The following is a 16,935-nucleotide window of genomic DNA, read 5'->3' as shown; positions in this document are numbered from 1 at the left end:
CTGTATTTTAAAAACTGGGGAAAAAATCCAGAAAAACATTTAGTTGTTAACTTTTGCGCTATCCTACTCACTTGCAAACAAACAAAACCTCTTTGGCAATAACGAGCATCTGATATTTCAATTAAATGGCAAAACAATCACATTAAAGCATAAAATAAATGAAATTGAAATAAAACAAATAAGCTCCAATATGACACTCAATTCAGAATTACCCCTTTTTGCCGCCTTTTACATCCTCCAAGCCATTCATGTGTGTTTCCAGAGACTCCAGGATACTGCTGGGAGCCTGACAAAAAAAACAAAAACAATCATCAAGCTTAAAAAAAGAATTCCTTGAAAAGCTGCCACATCAGAACACACAACAGTGTCTGTCTACCTGATTACTTACCAGGATTGATCAAAAAACAGAAAACACACACCTGCCGTGCATGCACACACAAACACATAATCAATGTGTGTATCTGACTCGTGTGTCACACAGAATAAGGCTCAACATGCCGACACGCCATCCTTCAAACAGGCACTCAGCCCACGTTACTATGGTTACCGGCTCCTCGAGAGGTTTAAAAGGACAGTCGTCATCGTCTGAGTCCGCTAGGTCCACCACCGTCCCCGGGTGGAGACACTGAGGTCAAGGGTGTTGAGATGGCAGTGGGTGAAACATGGCGCGTGTTTACATGCAGCCACACGCCATGCATGTTGCCAATCCCAGTATATTGTGGGAATTAGTTGGAAAGATCATGTGGTGACTTACGTAGTTGATGTCAGGAATGTCATTTTTCTCAACACCAACTGTCTGTAGAGAGAAAAAATGATGAAAAAACCCAAAACACTATTTCAGCTGTGTTTAAGGGGTACCTCCGCCAGCTTCATGAATTCGCCAATTTTTGTCACTCGGGTCAGGAACCTCTTGTAGATCTCCAACGCCTCCTTACAGTCACTTTTTTTCATCTTGAAGTATTTCTCTGCACAAACAAACAACATTTGTTTCTACTGAATGCCACATACTGTAAAATGAAAGAAAAACGGGGGGCCACTTTGATACATTTTGTACATGCTAAAACCATTTCAATGTAAAGTACATCAGAATATGCTAAGGCAGTGGTCCCCAACCACCGGGCCGTGGCCCGATTGGTATCGGGCTGCAGAAGAATTTTTTATAAAAAAAAAAAAAAAAAAAAAAAATTTTTTTTTTTTAAATCAACATAAAAAACACAATATACACTTACAAATAGTGCACCAACCACAAAAACCTCCCTTTTTCATGACAAAAACGTCCCTTTTTCATGACAAAGAAGAAAAAAAAAAAAAAAAAAGGACACCCCCCCAGGCCGCGGGACAAATTATTAAGCGTTGATCGGTCCGCGGATACAAAAAGGTTGGGGACCACTGTGCTAAGGTATTTACAAAAACATTAAATTAATAATCACTTTATTTCATTTGCAGAACATGTCAGGGGACAATAAAAAATATTATTAAAAAAATATCACTTTGGAGACTCTTGGTTTATACGTTAGGACCTCTGAGGATGCTGGTCCAGCAATATTTACCATTAAAAATTACAGAAATTAAATCAATGTTTTCCAGTTTCCAGTTGCATTAAAAGCTGTCGTAAGAAAGTGCAAAAGAAGTTAACTCCTGTATCTCTATATAGACTTAGACAAACTTTATTGATCCACAGGGGAAATTGTTCCACACAGTAGCTCAGTTACAAAGAATGGAAAGGGTAAGGATGGAAAGGATAATGCAGGTATAAAGTAGACTAAACATGTACCATAGTAGCCATATAAAATATAACATATATGTAATATTTACATACAGTATATAATATATACTGATATATTATTATATTATATTTTCATATAATGTATATAATATATAACAAATCCCAATTACCATGTATAATATTACAGTATATGTAACAGCTGCAGCAAAAAAAGGCCAGCATAAAATAGAGTAGATACAGCAGAATATATATATATATATATATATATATATATATGACTCAACACAATTAACCAACTCACTCAATTTTATGTAAGTAGAAAGGAAAGGTTGCAGACTTCATGTATGTGTTTTCACTTAACTGTCATACAAGTGCAAAAAGAAGTTAACCCCTTTAACCTCTATACAACTAAACATAATAAAATAACATACAACTACTGTGTTTTTCGGATTATAGGTCGCAGTTTTTTTCATAGTTTGGCCGGGGGTGCGACATATACTCCGGACCGATTTATGTGTGAAATTATGAACACATTACCGTAAAATTTTAAATCATATTATTTATCTCATTCGGGGAAGAGACAAAGAAAATGTCAGCAATCGTCAAACACACGACAACCAATAAGAATTCGGCGGGGGAGGGTCATGGCAGAAATGCATTGTGGGTCATGGAATGCTAACTGCTATATGCTACTGCCATAGCTATTAAAATGGATCATTTCAATGTTGGCGGTAGTTTATAAAAACTGAAAAGGGCTGAACAAAAATGGCACCGAAAAGGAAATCATGTACTGCAGATTACAAGATGGACGTAGTGAAATATGCAGCAGAAAACGATAAGAGGAAGCGGCGCATACATTTGGAGTTGGCAGAGTTGTTTAGAAGCGACATCGAGGAAGAAGATTTCATCTGATTTATCGATTGGGAGTGACGGATTGTTTGGTAAACGTATAGCATCTTCTATATGTTATAGTTATTTGAATGACTCTTACCATAATATGTTACGTTAACATACCAGGCACCTTCTCAGTGGGTTATTTATGCGTCATATAACGTACAATTATTCAGCCTGTTGTTCACTATTCTTTAATTATTTGAAATTGCCTTTCAAATGTCTATTCTTCGGGTGCGATGTATACTCCGGAGCGACTTATAATCCGAAAAATACGGTACACACTACCTTTTAAGGAGGTAGAAAAATGAAGAGAGCAGACTTCATGTATGCTTTTTCAAATTCTTAACTGTCATACAAGTGCAAAAAGAAGTTAACCCTTTGAATCTCTATACAACTATCCATCCATTTTCTACCGCTCGTCCCATTCGGGGTCGCGGGGGTGTTGGAGCCTATCTCAGCTGCATCCGGGCGGAAGGCAGGGTAAACCCTAGACAAGTCACCACCTCATCACAGGGCTAACACAGATAAACAGACCACATTCACACTCACATTCACACATTAGGGCCAATTTAGTGTTGCCAATCAACCTATCCCCAGGTGCATGTCTTTAATAGCATACACACTACTCACTGGCTTTTAAGGAAGTAGAAAGGGGAAGGCCACAGACTTCATTAATGCTTTTTAACATTCTTAACTGTCATACAACTGCAAAAATAAGTTAACCGATATAGTGAAACAACTAACTTTGCGATGTAAATGTTTTTTTGTTTTTCTTTTATTGTCCATCCCCATCCATTTCCTGTCGTTTATTCCCTTCAGGGTTGCGGGGGGCGCTGGAGCCTATCTCAGCTACAATCGGGCGGAAGGCGGAGTACACCCTGGACAAGTCGCCACCTCATCGCAGGGCCAACACAGATAGACAGACAACATTCACACTCACTCACATTCACACACTAGGGCCAATTTAGTGTTGCCAATCAACCTATCCCCAGGTGCATGTCTTTGGAAGTGGGAGGAAGCCGGAGTACCCGGAGGGAACCCACGCATTCACGGGGAGAACATGCAAACTCCACACAGAAATATCCCGAGCGCAGGATCAAACCCAGGGCCTTCGTTTTGTGAGACAGACACACTAATCTCTCCTCCACCGTGCTGCCCTGATTTATTCTGTTTGTCAAAATGATAAAGCCAAGACAGAAAGATGTGTACCACTGTACCACTTTCCATTTCTGTCTACAATGCTGACCGTCACCCTTTTTTAGAGGTTCCACTGTATTGTGTTTGTTGCCATGACTGACCTAATAGGTTGATGATGCCATCGTTGTAGGAAGCAAAGAGTTTGACCAGATCCTTGAAGAGAAGCATGAAAGCACCATTGATGATCCCGTTGTTTAGCTCCTTGGGGTGGACCTGTCCGGAGTGATGTGAGAGCTTTCTTATTGCCATGTTATCAAATCCAATCCTAAATGTCCCCAAATAGGAAGCCTGATGGGAAGCCTTTTAACCGAACTTACGTCAAACTCCAGGAGCGTGTCGATCTCAGTCTGCAGGACAGGCATGCCCTTCAAGAGCTTCTCTGTGGTCATAGTCCTCATCACGCCCTCAGCCCTGGTTCACAAACACAATATGGTCACACTAAGACACGGAAACAAGCCAATTCAATGAACCGACAATGGCCAAATACCACACAGAACGGATTTTCAACTCAATGGTTTTGGGCGGTACATTTCAAAAAAGCTAAAGACCAGGGGGCTGGACTTCTCCTTTTACTATCAGTCTTATGTTTTTTATTCTGGAGAACCAGCGTCCTCTACAGTAGACATTTGATTTTGGTGTATTTATTTTGTCAGAGTTATGGGAGCGCTCCGCTGTATTTTAAGGACAATCTGCAAAACAGCAAGTCAAAGGTCATCTCTGTCACAGTGCACTAGGGTTTTTAAGAGTCAACTGCAAAAATGTGAGTATATGAAAAAAAATTTTAACTGAATTTGCCAGTTGCATAGCCCAAATGAAGAAAACGAGAAGACCTAAAATGGAAATTCTAATACAACTGATAGCAACAAGCTACAGCAACACCTTAGTTACATAAATCACATTATAGAAAAAATGTGTAAGGAGAGGACTGAAAGAAGTGCCTTGAGGAACAACTCAGTAATGTCCATCACAAATTTAGACCCTGGTGTTCTATATTGGCTAGCAAGTTTAAACTGTTTGTGCAAGGATCTGCCAATGTTTTTACAGAAGTCCAAGTTCCTCTATACAACAGGAGCACTTCAGTGTTTCATGGAATTTGCAGCAAAAATGTTTGTCTCCCAAGTTTTGAATTGATCTCAGAGGGGCGGTATGGCGTCATTACCCTGCCAGATTTGGCACCCGGGCCACCAGTTGAATAGTCCTGCTACACAGGCTAAATTCCAATGAACATTTTCACAATCATTAGTTGTCATGTAAGCGTTATACAAGTAACTGTCTCTAACAGTAAAACTGAAAAAAAGGCTGCCGTCAATGCTAAGTAACTTTTTGCTTCGATTTTTTTCATTACTATTTTCCTCTTTGATCTGTCTTTAGTGATTGTACTGTGTACACATTAAAACAACAATAAAGAAATAGTAGGACCTGATTTACTAAAAGTTTGCGTGTACTAAAACACATGCAAACCTGGTAGCACAGGCAAAGCTGATCTACTAGACGTGTGCAAAGTGGATTGCGTCTCTGTTAAGTGAACAGAATAAGGTGTGCCATCCATTTAGCGTCACTGTCTTCAATCTTATGCAGAATATATGCTGATAATCAAAATGTTCATATACTGGGAGGAGAAACTACAAATGTAAATATTTAGCACGCGCAATGGAATTTATCAACACACGTCACTGTTTTGCGAGCACTATTTAGCGTTTTATTTAGCACGGGTCAGAAGGATGTTCAAACTGACAGTTCCACACACGGCTGCAAAATCGGACGAGAATCCTCTGTCCTGTGTGTGTGCGTGTCAACATTTTGGACGGCAAGTATTACAAATTATTAGACATATCGTCTATTCAGCAATTTCCTTTTACATTTTTATTGCTGCTGGATGACTTAGGGGGAAAATTAAAATTAATTCCATTGATGCGTTTTGGTGCTTGTTGGCATTTTCTTCTTTTTAATGTTGTTTGTTTTTTTTAATTTATGAAATATATTACAATAATAAAACCCTGAATGAAATAAGTTTTTAATTTGGCTTATTTTTTTGCATCTGAGTCATTCCGGACGCACAAATGCGCTGATGATGCGAACCACAGTCTCACGCACAGAATTAAGTGTCAAGTGTGCATACGGTTCTGTTGTCTTAATTGCGATTCAGAAAACGTGTTCGAGATTATTTATGTGTGCTGCTGGTTCAATACATCACACACAGGTAGGATGACAGGTGGCATGATAACATAAATGTGCAGAAAAGGATTGTCTCCGTGGTAAAAGATTGTAAAATCCTCATTTAAATAAAGCGGTCTGCACCACTTCTTAACTGCACATGCAATGTTAGTAGATCACACGCAACAGGCCCATTTATAGTACACGCTATTTTTGCACACGCTGTTTAGCGTGTGGTATTTGGATCTTAGTAAATCAGGCCCTTAGACAATAAAGCCAGAAAGCTGCTTGTCTGTTCTCATCTTATCCCATTCTTTTGTCTGTTTGTTCAACTTGTGGGCCATGATTTACTTACAACTGTAGGTCCAAATGAAATCCGTTTTTATCATTTCTGGCGGGCTTTATTGCATCATACTCTGTTTGGTGGTCCTTGAACGCACCCTAAAAACACCTCTGTCTCGTATTCCTCTGAGTATAGAACGATCACACTGAGAGACACTAGAAGAGCACAGCTTGTAGGTTCAATGTGCACAATTGAATCGCTTAGTTGCTCAGACAGAAATGTGTTGTATAAGTTTATCAGAATCAGAATCAGAAAAACTTTATTAAATTTCGAGGGGAAGTTGAGATTTTCAGTAAAATCCCATTCACAGAACAGGACTGCTGACAGGTCAGCTAACTTCTGGCGCCCCTTAAGATTGGGGTTTGTCTTGTTTTCAAGTTAGCATTTAAGTTGGCAAGCTGGCGCCAGTCAGTTTGTGAGTTTATCAAAGTGCAGTTATCAATCATGTTTTTTTTCATCATTTTTATTTAAAAAAGTAACTGAAGTTTCACCGGAGTTATCATTATTACCGTTTATCGTTACATGTCTAGTGTGTATCCTCGCAGCCCCACCTCTACTCACAGAGACAAAGACTGTGGATGACTGACAAGAGGCTTCACTCAGTTTTCTTGTATTGCACTGTAAATAACTCAAATGTGATGGGCACATTTTAAATTAAACTTTCAGAAAATGTCAGAAATGGGCGTAGACAGGCGTTCTTTACTTTTTTGACCTTGGGGGCCAACTTTTTTACTACTCAAATATTAACACTGAATTAGCAATCTTACTCTTGATTTTAATTGTATTTAATAATTATCTCTAACCTAGTTACAAAAAAAATCACCTTGCTATATAATACAAATATAATAAATAAGTTATTAATAAATATTACAATAATTTAATGATTATGTTAGATCCACTATGGACTGGACTTTCACAAAATTATGCGAGACCCACTCAACGTCCATTGCATACGGTCTCCCCTAAAGGGGGCGGTGGGGTGGGGGTCACCAACATCTGCGGTCCTCTCCAAGGTTTCTCATAGTCAATTCTCATTGACATCCCACTGGGTTGTGAGTTTTTCCTTGCCTTTATGTGGGATCTGAACCGAGGATGACGTTGTGGCTTGTCCAGCCCTTTGAGAGACTTGTGATTTAGGGCTTTATAAATAAACATTGGTTGATTGATTGATTTTTTTTATTATTTCTTAAAGACCTACTGAAACCCACTACTATCCACCACACAGTCTGATAGTTTATACATCAATGATGAAATATTAACATTGCAACACATGCCAATACGGCTTTGTGAGTTTACTAAATTGCAATTTTAAATTTCCCGGGAGTTTCGTCTTGAAAACGTCGTGTAATGATGACGTGTACGCAAGACGTCACAGGTTTTTAGGAAGTATGAGCGCTACACACACACACAGCTAAAAGTCGTCTGCTTTAACGGCATAATTACACAGTATTTTGGAAAACTGTGTTGCTGAATCTTTTGCAATTTCTTCAATTAATATTGGAGAAGTTAAAGTAGCAAGATGGAGTTGGGAAGCTTTAGCCTTTAGCCACACAAACACACGGTGATTCCTTGTTTAAAATTCACAGAGTTGAAACTGTCCTATGGATCACAGCGGACATGGATCCCGTCCACTTGTCAACCAGTAGGTTTCGGTGAGAAAATTGTGGTTAAAAAGTCGCTTCTTACCGGAGATCAGCTGAGCTTGCGCCTCCCGTACAGCTGCCGTCGACTTCCCCGAGACACTGCACGTCAACACCCGGCCGTGGACGTACACTTTCGACTATCAGGTACTGTTAAACTCATTAAAACACTAGCAACACAATAGAAAGATAAGGGATTTCACAGAATTATCTTAGTAAATGTCTCTAAAAACATGAATCCGTCTCAATGCAACGCGATTGGAATCGCGTTTTTTTGTTTGTTTTTTTCTAGTCCGTCGCTATCAATATCCTCAAACACAAATCTTTCATCCTCGCTCAAATTAATGGGGAAATTGTCGTTTTCTCGGTCCGAATAGCACTTTTTGATGGAGGCTCCCATTAAAAACAATGTGAATATGTGAGGAGCCATCATCGGGTGACGTCATCATCTGCGACTTCCGGTAGAGGCAGGGCTTTTCTCCAGTAGCGAACTTTATCGTGGATGTTCTCTACTAAATCCTTTTAGCAAAAATTTGGCAATATCGCAAAATGATAAAGTATGACACATAGAATGGACCTGCTATCCCCATTTAAATAAGAAAATCTCATTTCAGTAGGCCTTTAACTAAACTGTCAATGAAATTAAAGTGCAATTGATAATACAGTTTCATCACTTTAGTCATAATTTTGCACTTAAGAAACGCCTTTATGACTAACCCCAGACTTTTTTTGTTGAAGTTTATCATTATTGCCACAAGTGGTGAAAAAGTGTATTACAACTGAGTACTGCTGCGGCCCATGTGGCCCACACCGGAGTAACAGATATCTTTTGGTGGCCCTCTAGGGAGCGCCTATTGTTAAAGGAGCACATTATCACAATTTCAGAAGGGTTAAAACCAATAAATATCAGTTTCCAGTGTTTTTTTTTTTTTTTCAAAGTTTTTTTCAAAATTTTACCCATCCTGGAATATCCCGAAAAAAGGCTTTAAAGCGCCTGATTTTCGCTATCTTTAAATCCATCGTCCATTTTCCTGTGACGTCATTTAGTGATGCCAACATGGCGGATAGCACAGCAAGATATAGCGACTTTAGCTTGGATTCAAACTCGGATTTCAGCGGCTTAAGCGATTCAAAAGATTACGCATGTATTGAAATGGATGGTTGGAGTATGGAGGCAGATAGCGAACACCAAATTAAAGAAGAAACTGAAACTATTGAGCGAATAGCTATTGAAGCTATTCGGCGATCTTCTTCTAACCAACGATTGAGTGTCGCAGGGTATCCATACATCTCTGGCCCATGTCTGTCGTAGCATCGCCGGCAAAATGTGCAGGAGCAACTTAAATCTGTCGATTGGTAAGCGTTTGTTTGGCATTAAATGTGGGTGGAGTGAAAGGCTGGATGCAAATATAGCTACAAATGTAAATACAGCTAGCCTAAATAGCATGTTACCATCGATTAGCTTGCAGTCATGCCGCGACCAAATATGTCTGATTAGCACATAAGTCATTAACATCAACAAAACTCACCTTTGTGATTTCGTTGACTTTATCGTTGGAAATGCATCTGCTTTGAGTGTCGCAGGGTATCCATACATCTCTGTGCCATATCTGTCGTAGCATCGCCAGTGAAATGTGCAGACGATGTACTTTCGGATCTTTTGACACTGGTGCAACTTGAATCCGTCGATTGGTAAGTGTTTGTTTAGCATTACATGTGGGTGGAGGGAAAGGCTGGATGTAAATATAGCTACAAATGAGGCACAATGATGCAATATGTATATACAGCTAGCCTAAATAGCATGTTAGCATTGATTAGCATGCCGTGCTAATCGATGCACACTCCACGTAATTCAGCTTGAATCCTTCCCTGATCGTGTTGTTACACCCTCCGACAACACACCGACGAGGCATGATGTCTCCAAGGTACGGAAAACAGTCGAAAAAAACGGAAAATAACAGAGCTGATTTGACTCGATGTTTGTAATGTGTTTGAGAAAATGGCGGATTGACTCCCTAGGTGACATCACGTTGTGATGTCATCGCCGCGAGAGCGAATAATAGAAAGGTGTTTAATTGGCCAAAATTCACCCATTTAGAGTTTGGAAATCGGTTAAAAAAATATATGGTCCTTTTTCTGCAACATCAAGGTATATTTTGACGCTTACATAGGTCTTGTGATAATGTTCCCCTTTAACAAACACTGGGCTATGATAAGAAACACAGGGCTAGTGTTGAGTGATTACATTTTAAAGGTGATTTGGAGACATTTTTTATTTTTTCCAAATGTTATTATGGTTGTTTTTATTTTTGTTCCTTGACTTATTATATTTTTTGTACTTGTAGAATGGTATTAAAAAAAAAGAGAGAAAATGAGAGCGACTTTGTCCCATCTGATCTTGTTTTTGGTTGGATTTTAGTTTGACTTTTAGCCCTAATTTTCCATGAATGTTGGTTGCTACCAATTGTGACTTACTATGTGTGGGTTTTTTTTCCTGACAAAAACAAGCATCACTGGTGATTATGGTTATGGTGACGTACCCTTTCTTGACTCTGGTGAAGTCAAATGCCATCTGGCGGTAGGCAAAGGCTTTCTCATTAAGGTATCGTCCATACCGTCTGATGAATGTAGACATGTCGTAGCCTTAAAAAGAGAGCACATACTGTCCATCATGTATTCTCATTTTCCACCTAAAGAGGTCCTTCAATGTGTCTGTGCGCTCATAGGGAAACAGTTGATCTTGACAGTGGCATACATTATGTACAGTAAGACAGGCACCGAGACCTCAGTTTTTGTTTTTTTTACCATGAGAGCCAGTTTTGTCGATGAAGTTGCTGAGGTTGAACAGAGAGGTTCTGGAAGCCAAGTACTGGATGAACCTCTGTAGGTAAAAATATTCAATTTAAAGATGCTTTTAACCCCTGACAACTACCTTCCTCTAGATGGCTCTTGTTGCTGTACCTCATTCCCATGGACACACATGTGGTGGGTGGTGACAAGGGCCTTGAAGACCACCACCCAGCTGGCATTGGTGGCCCGTTCGAACAGCGTGTCGGCCATTTGGGGGATGTTCACGTTAGTAGTGTTGGTGGCCGACACCAGGTCTGTAAGACAAAAACATCATCACATTTATTTAACATCGACAGAATGCAGCAGACAGTGATATGCGTCGTAACTTACACATTATTAGTAATACAGGGGGATGACTCAGCAGAGTGTCTAAAAAGCTTTTTTCTGCCATTTAAAACTGCCAAATATACATTATTTGCAGACCTCTATTGGCCTATGGGGCAGTTATAGCTGTGTCCAGTTAACTCTGCCCAGCAACAAGTCTGTGACACAAGGAGGGAAAATAACTGTGGTTGTAAAACTGTGCTGCATCATGGTCAGGGCTGTTTCTAAAATTTTGGTGACCAAATTTTTAGGTAGAAGGGCCAAATATTAGTAACATGGACAACCATAATAAAAAAATTGTTGGATGAATACCGCTAAAACAAAGTATTATTATATTCTGTATGACATTTGATTGTGCTAGGGTACCTAATGTTCTGTCCGCAGAATGTACAAACCCCGTTTCCATATGAGTTGGGAAATTGTGTTATATGTAAATATAAACGGAATACAATGATTTGCAAATCCTTTTCAACCCATATTCAGTTGAATGCACTACAAAGACAAGATATTTGATGTTGAAACTCATCAACTTTATTTTTTCTTGCAAATAATAATTAACTTAGAATTTCATGGCTGCAACATGTGCCAAAGTAGTTCAAAAAGGGCATATTCACCACTGTGTTACATCACCTTTTCTTTTAACAACACTCAATAAACGTTTGGGAACTGAAGAAACTAATTGTTGAAGCTTTGGAAGTGGAATTATTTCCCATTCTTGTGTGGGGCGGTATAGCTCGGTTGGTAGAGTGGCCGTGCCAGCAACTTGAGGGTTGCAGGTTCGATTCCCGCTTCCGCCATCCTAGTCACTACCGTTGTATCCTTGGGCAAGACACTTTACCCACCTGCTCCCAGTGCCACCCACACTGGTTTACATGTAACTTAGATATTGGGTTTCACTATGTAAAGCGCTTTGAGTCCCTAGAGAAAAGCGCTATATAAAAAAAAAAATATATATATATATATTATGTAGACTTTCAGTCGTTCAACAGTCCGGGGTCTCCGCTGTCGTATTTTACGCTTAATATTGCGCCACACATTTTTGATGGGAGACATGTCTGGATTGCAGGCGGGCCAGGAAAATACCCGCACTCTTTTACTATGAAGCCACGCTGTTCTAACACATGGCTTGGCATTGTTTTTCTGAAATAAGCAGGGGCGTCCATGATAACATTGCTTGGATGACAACATATGTTGCTCCAAAACCTGTATGGACCATTCAGCATTAATGGTGCCTTCACAGATGTGTAAGTTACCCATGCCTTGGGCACTAATACACCCCCATACCATCACAGATGCTGGCTTTTCAACTTTGCGCCTATAACAATCCGGATGGTAATTTTCCTCTTTGTTCCGGAGGACACCACGTCCACAGTTTCCAAATAGAATTTGAAATGTGGACTCATCAGACCACAGAACATTTTTCCACTTTGCGTCAGTCCATCTTAGATGAGCTCGGGCCCATCTTAGATGAGCCGCTTTGCATAGTAGAGTTTTAACTTGCACTTACAGATGTAGCGACCAACTGTAGTTACTGACAGTGGTTTTATGAAGTGTTCCTGAGCCCATGTGGTGCTATCCTTTACACACTGATGTCGGTTTTTGATGCAGTACCGCCTGAGGGATCAAAGGTCTGTAATATCATCGCTTACGTGCAGTGATTTCTCCAGATTCTCTGAACCTTTTGATGATTTTACAGACCGTAGATGGTAAAATCCCTAAATTCCTTGCAATAGCTTGTTGAGAAATGTTGTTCTAAAACTGTTCGACAATTTGCTTATGCATTTGTTCACAAAGTGGTGACCCTCGCCCCATCCTTGTTTGTGAATGACTGAGCATTTCATGGAAGCTACTTTTATAACCAATCATGGCACCCACCTTTTCCCAATAAGCCGGTTCACCTGTGGGCTGATCCAAATAAGTGTTTGATGAGCATTCCTCAACCTTCTGAGTCTTTTTTGCCACTTGTGACAGCTTTATTAAACCTTTCCCAACTTCTTTGTCACGTGTTACTGACATCAAATTCTGAAGTCAATGATTATTTGCAAAAAAACCTGTTTATCAGTTTTAACTTCAAATATGTTGTCTTCGTAGCATATTCAACTGAATATGGGTTGAAAATTATATGCAAATCATAGTATTCCGTTTATATTTACATCTAACGCAATTTCCCAACTCATATGGAAACAGGGTTTGTATCATTAGACTGTTGAGAGATGAAGCAAATGATGACAAGTAAAGATTAGTGCACTGCTTGTCCTCTGACAATGATGTCTAGAAAAAGCAAAGGGAAAGAGGAGCGCATCAAATATATTGACAAGCAGCTTCGTTAATGGAAGCAGACCTATTGAGCAGGCCTTGGCTTTGCTTTAAATAGACACTGATATTAAACAGTAGACATGGGTGAGGAGTGCAGTGAGCTGAAGGGAGGATGTCAGGAACAAAACAGGTTAGCAGTCTGGTCATGGAGGTTTATTGGGGGTAGAAGTGGGGTCTTGTAAAGAGATTATATCTAATCACTACAGTCTTACTGCACAGCCCCCTTAATGGCATCATCAGCACCTGTTTCAAGACATCATATAAACATTCAGCATTTTTAATAGGCAAAATTATGCTTTTTTTTCCTATTTGATCACATACACCGTGTGTGTTTACATTTGATCAGTGTTGCAATCTGGCTGACCCTTGCAGCCATAGCATGCTTGACCCACTATAACGCCTTGTACTGCACAATGTTATCTTTTCGCAACTACTGCTAGTTATCATTCATTTAACACTACATACAATATACCGTTGTGGGTCAAAATTTGACATACACTTGTAAAGAACATAAAGTCATGGCTGTCTTGAGCCAAATATGCTGGGTCAAAAATATACATACAGCAATGTTAATATATGGTTACATGTCCCTTGGCAAGTTTCACTGCAATAAGGTGCTTTGAGTAGCCATCCACGAGCTTCTGGTTTAATTTGTGACCACTCCTCTTGACAGAATTGGTGCAGTTCAGCTAAATGTGTTGGTTTTCTGACATGGACTTGTTTCTTCAGCATTGTCCACATGTTTAAGTCAGAAATTTGGGAAGGCCATTCTAAAACCTTAGTTCTAGCCTGGTTTAGCCATTCTTTTACCACTTTTGACGTGTGTTTGGGATCATTGTCCTGTTGGAACACCCAAATGCGCCCTCGTGTGTGTGTGTGTGTGTGTGTGTGTGTGTGTGTGTGTGTGTGTGTGTGTGTGTGTGTGTGTGTGTGTGTGTGTGTGTGTGTGTGTGTGTGTGTGTGTAATAAGGATTGCCCGAGCTAAATAAAGACTCTTATGGTAATCCACAGGCTACGGTAGCACTCTAAGATGAAATGTGGGCTTTACTGGTCATTAGGTAAACCTACCTGCACACTGTTTATTGCAAGAGTTGCATCGAAAACATGTGTTTTTACGAATATAAGCCTCACTTTTGGATTCACCTTCTCTCAACTTGCATTGAATGGGAAGTATTTTCTAATAATTTGGTGGGTATAGGAGAGATGCTAAATATTAAAAACCGCTTTTAGTGTAATGCCGTGCAGTTTTGCACCGCTACAAACCACAACAACAAAAATAATTGCTCTTTTGATAGTTTTGTATTAGATCTTTTTGGCAAATCAATGTGGCTGTGTGCATAAAAGAGACCAAAAAAAGTACCAATAAATGAGATGTTCATGTGTGTCCTTGCGATCACGGAAATTCAAGCAAATTCAACCAATCCCCACAATTTTTACTAATCCATGCAACTTCCCCGCAAAATTTGCGTAATTTTCCTAATCGAATTTTGTTTCTGAGTGGTGTTTCAAACGCGCCCGTCAACTGTCTAATCAAAACTTATGATTTTTTCTTGTGTAGACGAAGCAGGGACAGCAATGTTTAACAATATATCAACCCTTTATTACACAGCACAATTGTTGTGCTACCGCCCTGCATGACTCAGGCCTATTACTGGTTCTCTACAACAGTGGTTCTCAAATGGGTGTACACGTATCTCTGGGGGTACTTGAAGGTTTGCCAAAAGGTACGTGAGATTTTTCAAAAATATTCTAAAAATAGCAACAATTCAAAAATCCTTTATAAATACAAACCCTGTTTCCATATGAGTTGGGAAATTGTGTTGGATGTAAATATGAATGTAATACAATGATTTGCAAATCATTTTCAACCCATATTCAGTTGAATATGCTACAAAGACACATATTTGATGTTCAAACTGATAAAACATTTTTTTTTGCAAATAATCATTAACTTTAGAATTTGATGCCAGCAACACATGACAAAGAAGTTGGGAAAGGTGGCAATGAATACTATTAAAGTTGAGAAATGCTCATCAAACACTTATTTGGAACATCCCACAGGTGTGCAGGCCAATTGGGAACAGGTGGGTGCCATGATTGGGTATAAAAGCAGCTTCCATGACATGCTAAGTAATTCACAAACAGGGATGGGGCGAGGATCACCAATTTGTAAGCAAATTGTCGAACAGTTTTAGAACAACATCTCTCAACGAGCTATTGCAAGGAATTTAGGGATTTTACCATCTACGGTCCGTAAAATCATCAAAAGGTTAAGAGAATCTGGAGAAATCACTGCACGTAAGCGATGATATTACGGACCTTTAATTCCTCAGGCAGTACTGCACCAAAAACCGACATCAGTGTGTAAAGGATATCACCACATGGGCTCAGGAACACTTCATAAAACCACTGCCAGTAACTACAGTTGGTTGCTACATGTGTAAGGGCAAGTTAAAACTCTGCTATGCAAAGCAAAACCCATTTATCAACAACACCAAGGAACGCCGCTGGCTTCGCTGGGCCCAAGCTCATCTAAGATGGACTGATGCAAAGTGGAAAAGTGTTCTGTGGTCTGACGAGTCCATAATTCAAATTATATTTAGAAACTGTGGACCTGGTGTCCTCTGGAACAAAGAGGAAAATAACCATCCGGATTGTTATAGGCGCAAAGTTCAAAAGCCAGCATCTGTGATGGTATGGGGGTGTATTAGTGCCCAAGGCATGGGTAACTTACACATCTGTAATGGCACCATTAATGCTGAATGGTCCATACAGGTTTTGGAGCAACATATGTTGTCATCCAAGCAATGTTATCATGGACGTCCCTGATTATTTCAGCAAGATGATACCAAGCCACGTGTTAGAACAGTGTGGTTTCGTAGTAAAAGAGTGCGGGTATTTTCCTGGCCTGCCTGCAGTCCAGACCTGTCCCCCATTAAAAATGTGTGGCGCATTATGAAGCGTAAAATACGACAGCAGAGACCCCGGACTGTAGAACGACTGAAGCGCTACATAAAACAAGAATGAGAAAGAATTCCACTTTTAAAGCTTTAACAATTAGTTTCCTCAGTTCCCAAACGTTTATTAAGTGTTGTTAAAAGAAAAGGTGATGTAACACAGTGGTGAACATGCCCTTTCCCAACTACTTTGGCACATGTTGCAGCCATGAAATCCTACGTTAATTATTATCTGCAAAAAAAATTAAGTTTATGAGTTTCAACATCAAATATCTTGTCTTTGTAGTGCATTCAACTGAATATGGGTTGAAAAGGATTTGCAAATCATTGCCATCCATCCATCCATCTTCTTCCGCTTATCCGAGGTTGGGTCGCGGGGGCAGCAGCCTAAGCAGGGAAGCCCAGACTTCCCTCTCCACAGCCACTTCGTCTAGCTCTTCCCGGGGGATCCCGAGGCGTTCCCAGGCCAGCCGGGAGACATAGTCTTCCCAACGTGTCCTGGGTCTTCCCCGCGGCCTCCTACCGGTTGGACGT

The 16,935-nt window shown here is 39.9% G+C and overlaps 1 protein-coding gene across 1 annotated transcript in view; it reads right to left on the bottom strand.

The window, feature by feature from the left end:
• snap91b (synaptosome associated protein 91b) overlaps positions 1 to 16,935 on the bottom strand; it is a 57,171-nt gene that overhangs the window by 28,741 nt on the left and 11,495 nt on the right. Inside the window, exons 3-10 of the mRNA XM_061900774.1 lie at positions 10,916 to 11,058; positions 10,760 to 10,835; positions 10,495 to 10,597; positions 4,135 to 4,228; positions 3,919 to 4,030; positions 859 to 965; positions 755 to 796; positions 213 to 286 (exon numbers count right to left, since the gene is read on the bottom strand). Coding sequence (XP_061756758.1) covers positions 213 to 286; positions 755 to 796; positions 859 to 965; positions 3,919 to 4,030; positions 4,135 to 4,228; positions 10,495 to 10,597; positions 10,760 to 10,835; positions 10,916 to 11,058 — 751 coding nt within the window. The remainder of the gene's footprint in view (positions 1 to 212; positions 287 to 754; positions 797 to 858; positions 966 to 3,918; positions 4,031 to 4,134; positions 4,229 to 10,494; positions 10,598 to 10,759; positions 10,836 to 10,915; positions 11,059 to 16,935) is intronic.

This window comes from Nerophis ophidion, linkage group LG05, assembly GCF_033978795.1.
Source record: "Nerophis ophidion isolate RoL-2023_Sa linkage group LG05, RoL_Noph_v1.0, whole genome shotgun sequence".
Lineage (NCBI taxonomy): Eukaryota > Metazoa > Chordata > Actinopteri > Syngnathiformes > Syngnathidae > Nerophis > Nerophis ophidion.
This window is presented reverse-complemented; position numbering and strand designations above follow the sequence as displayed.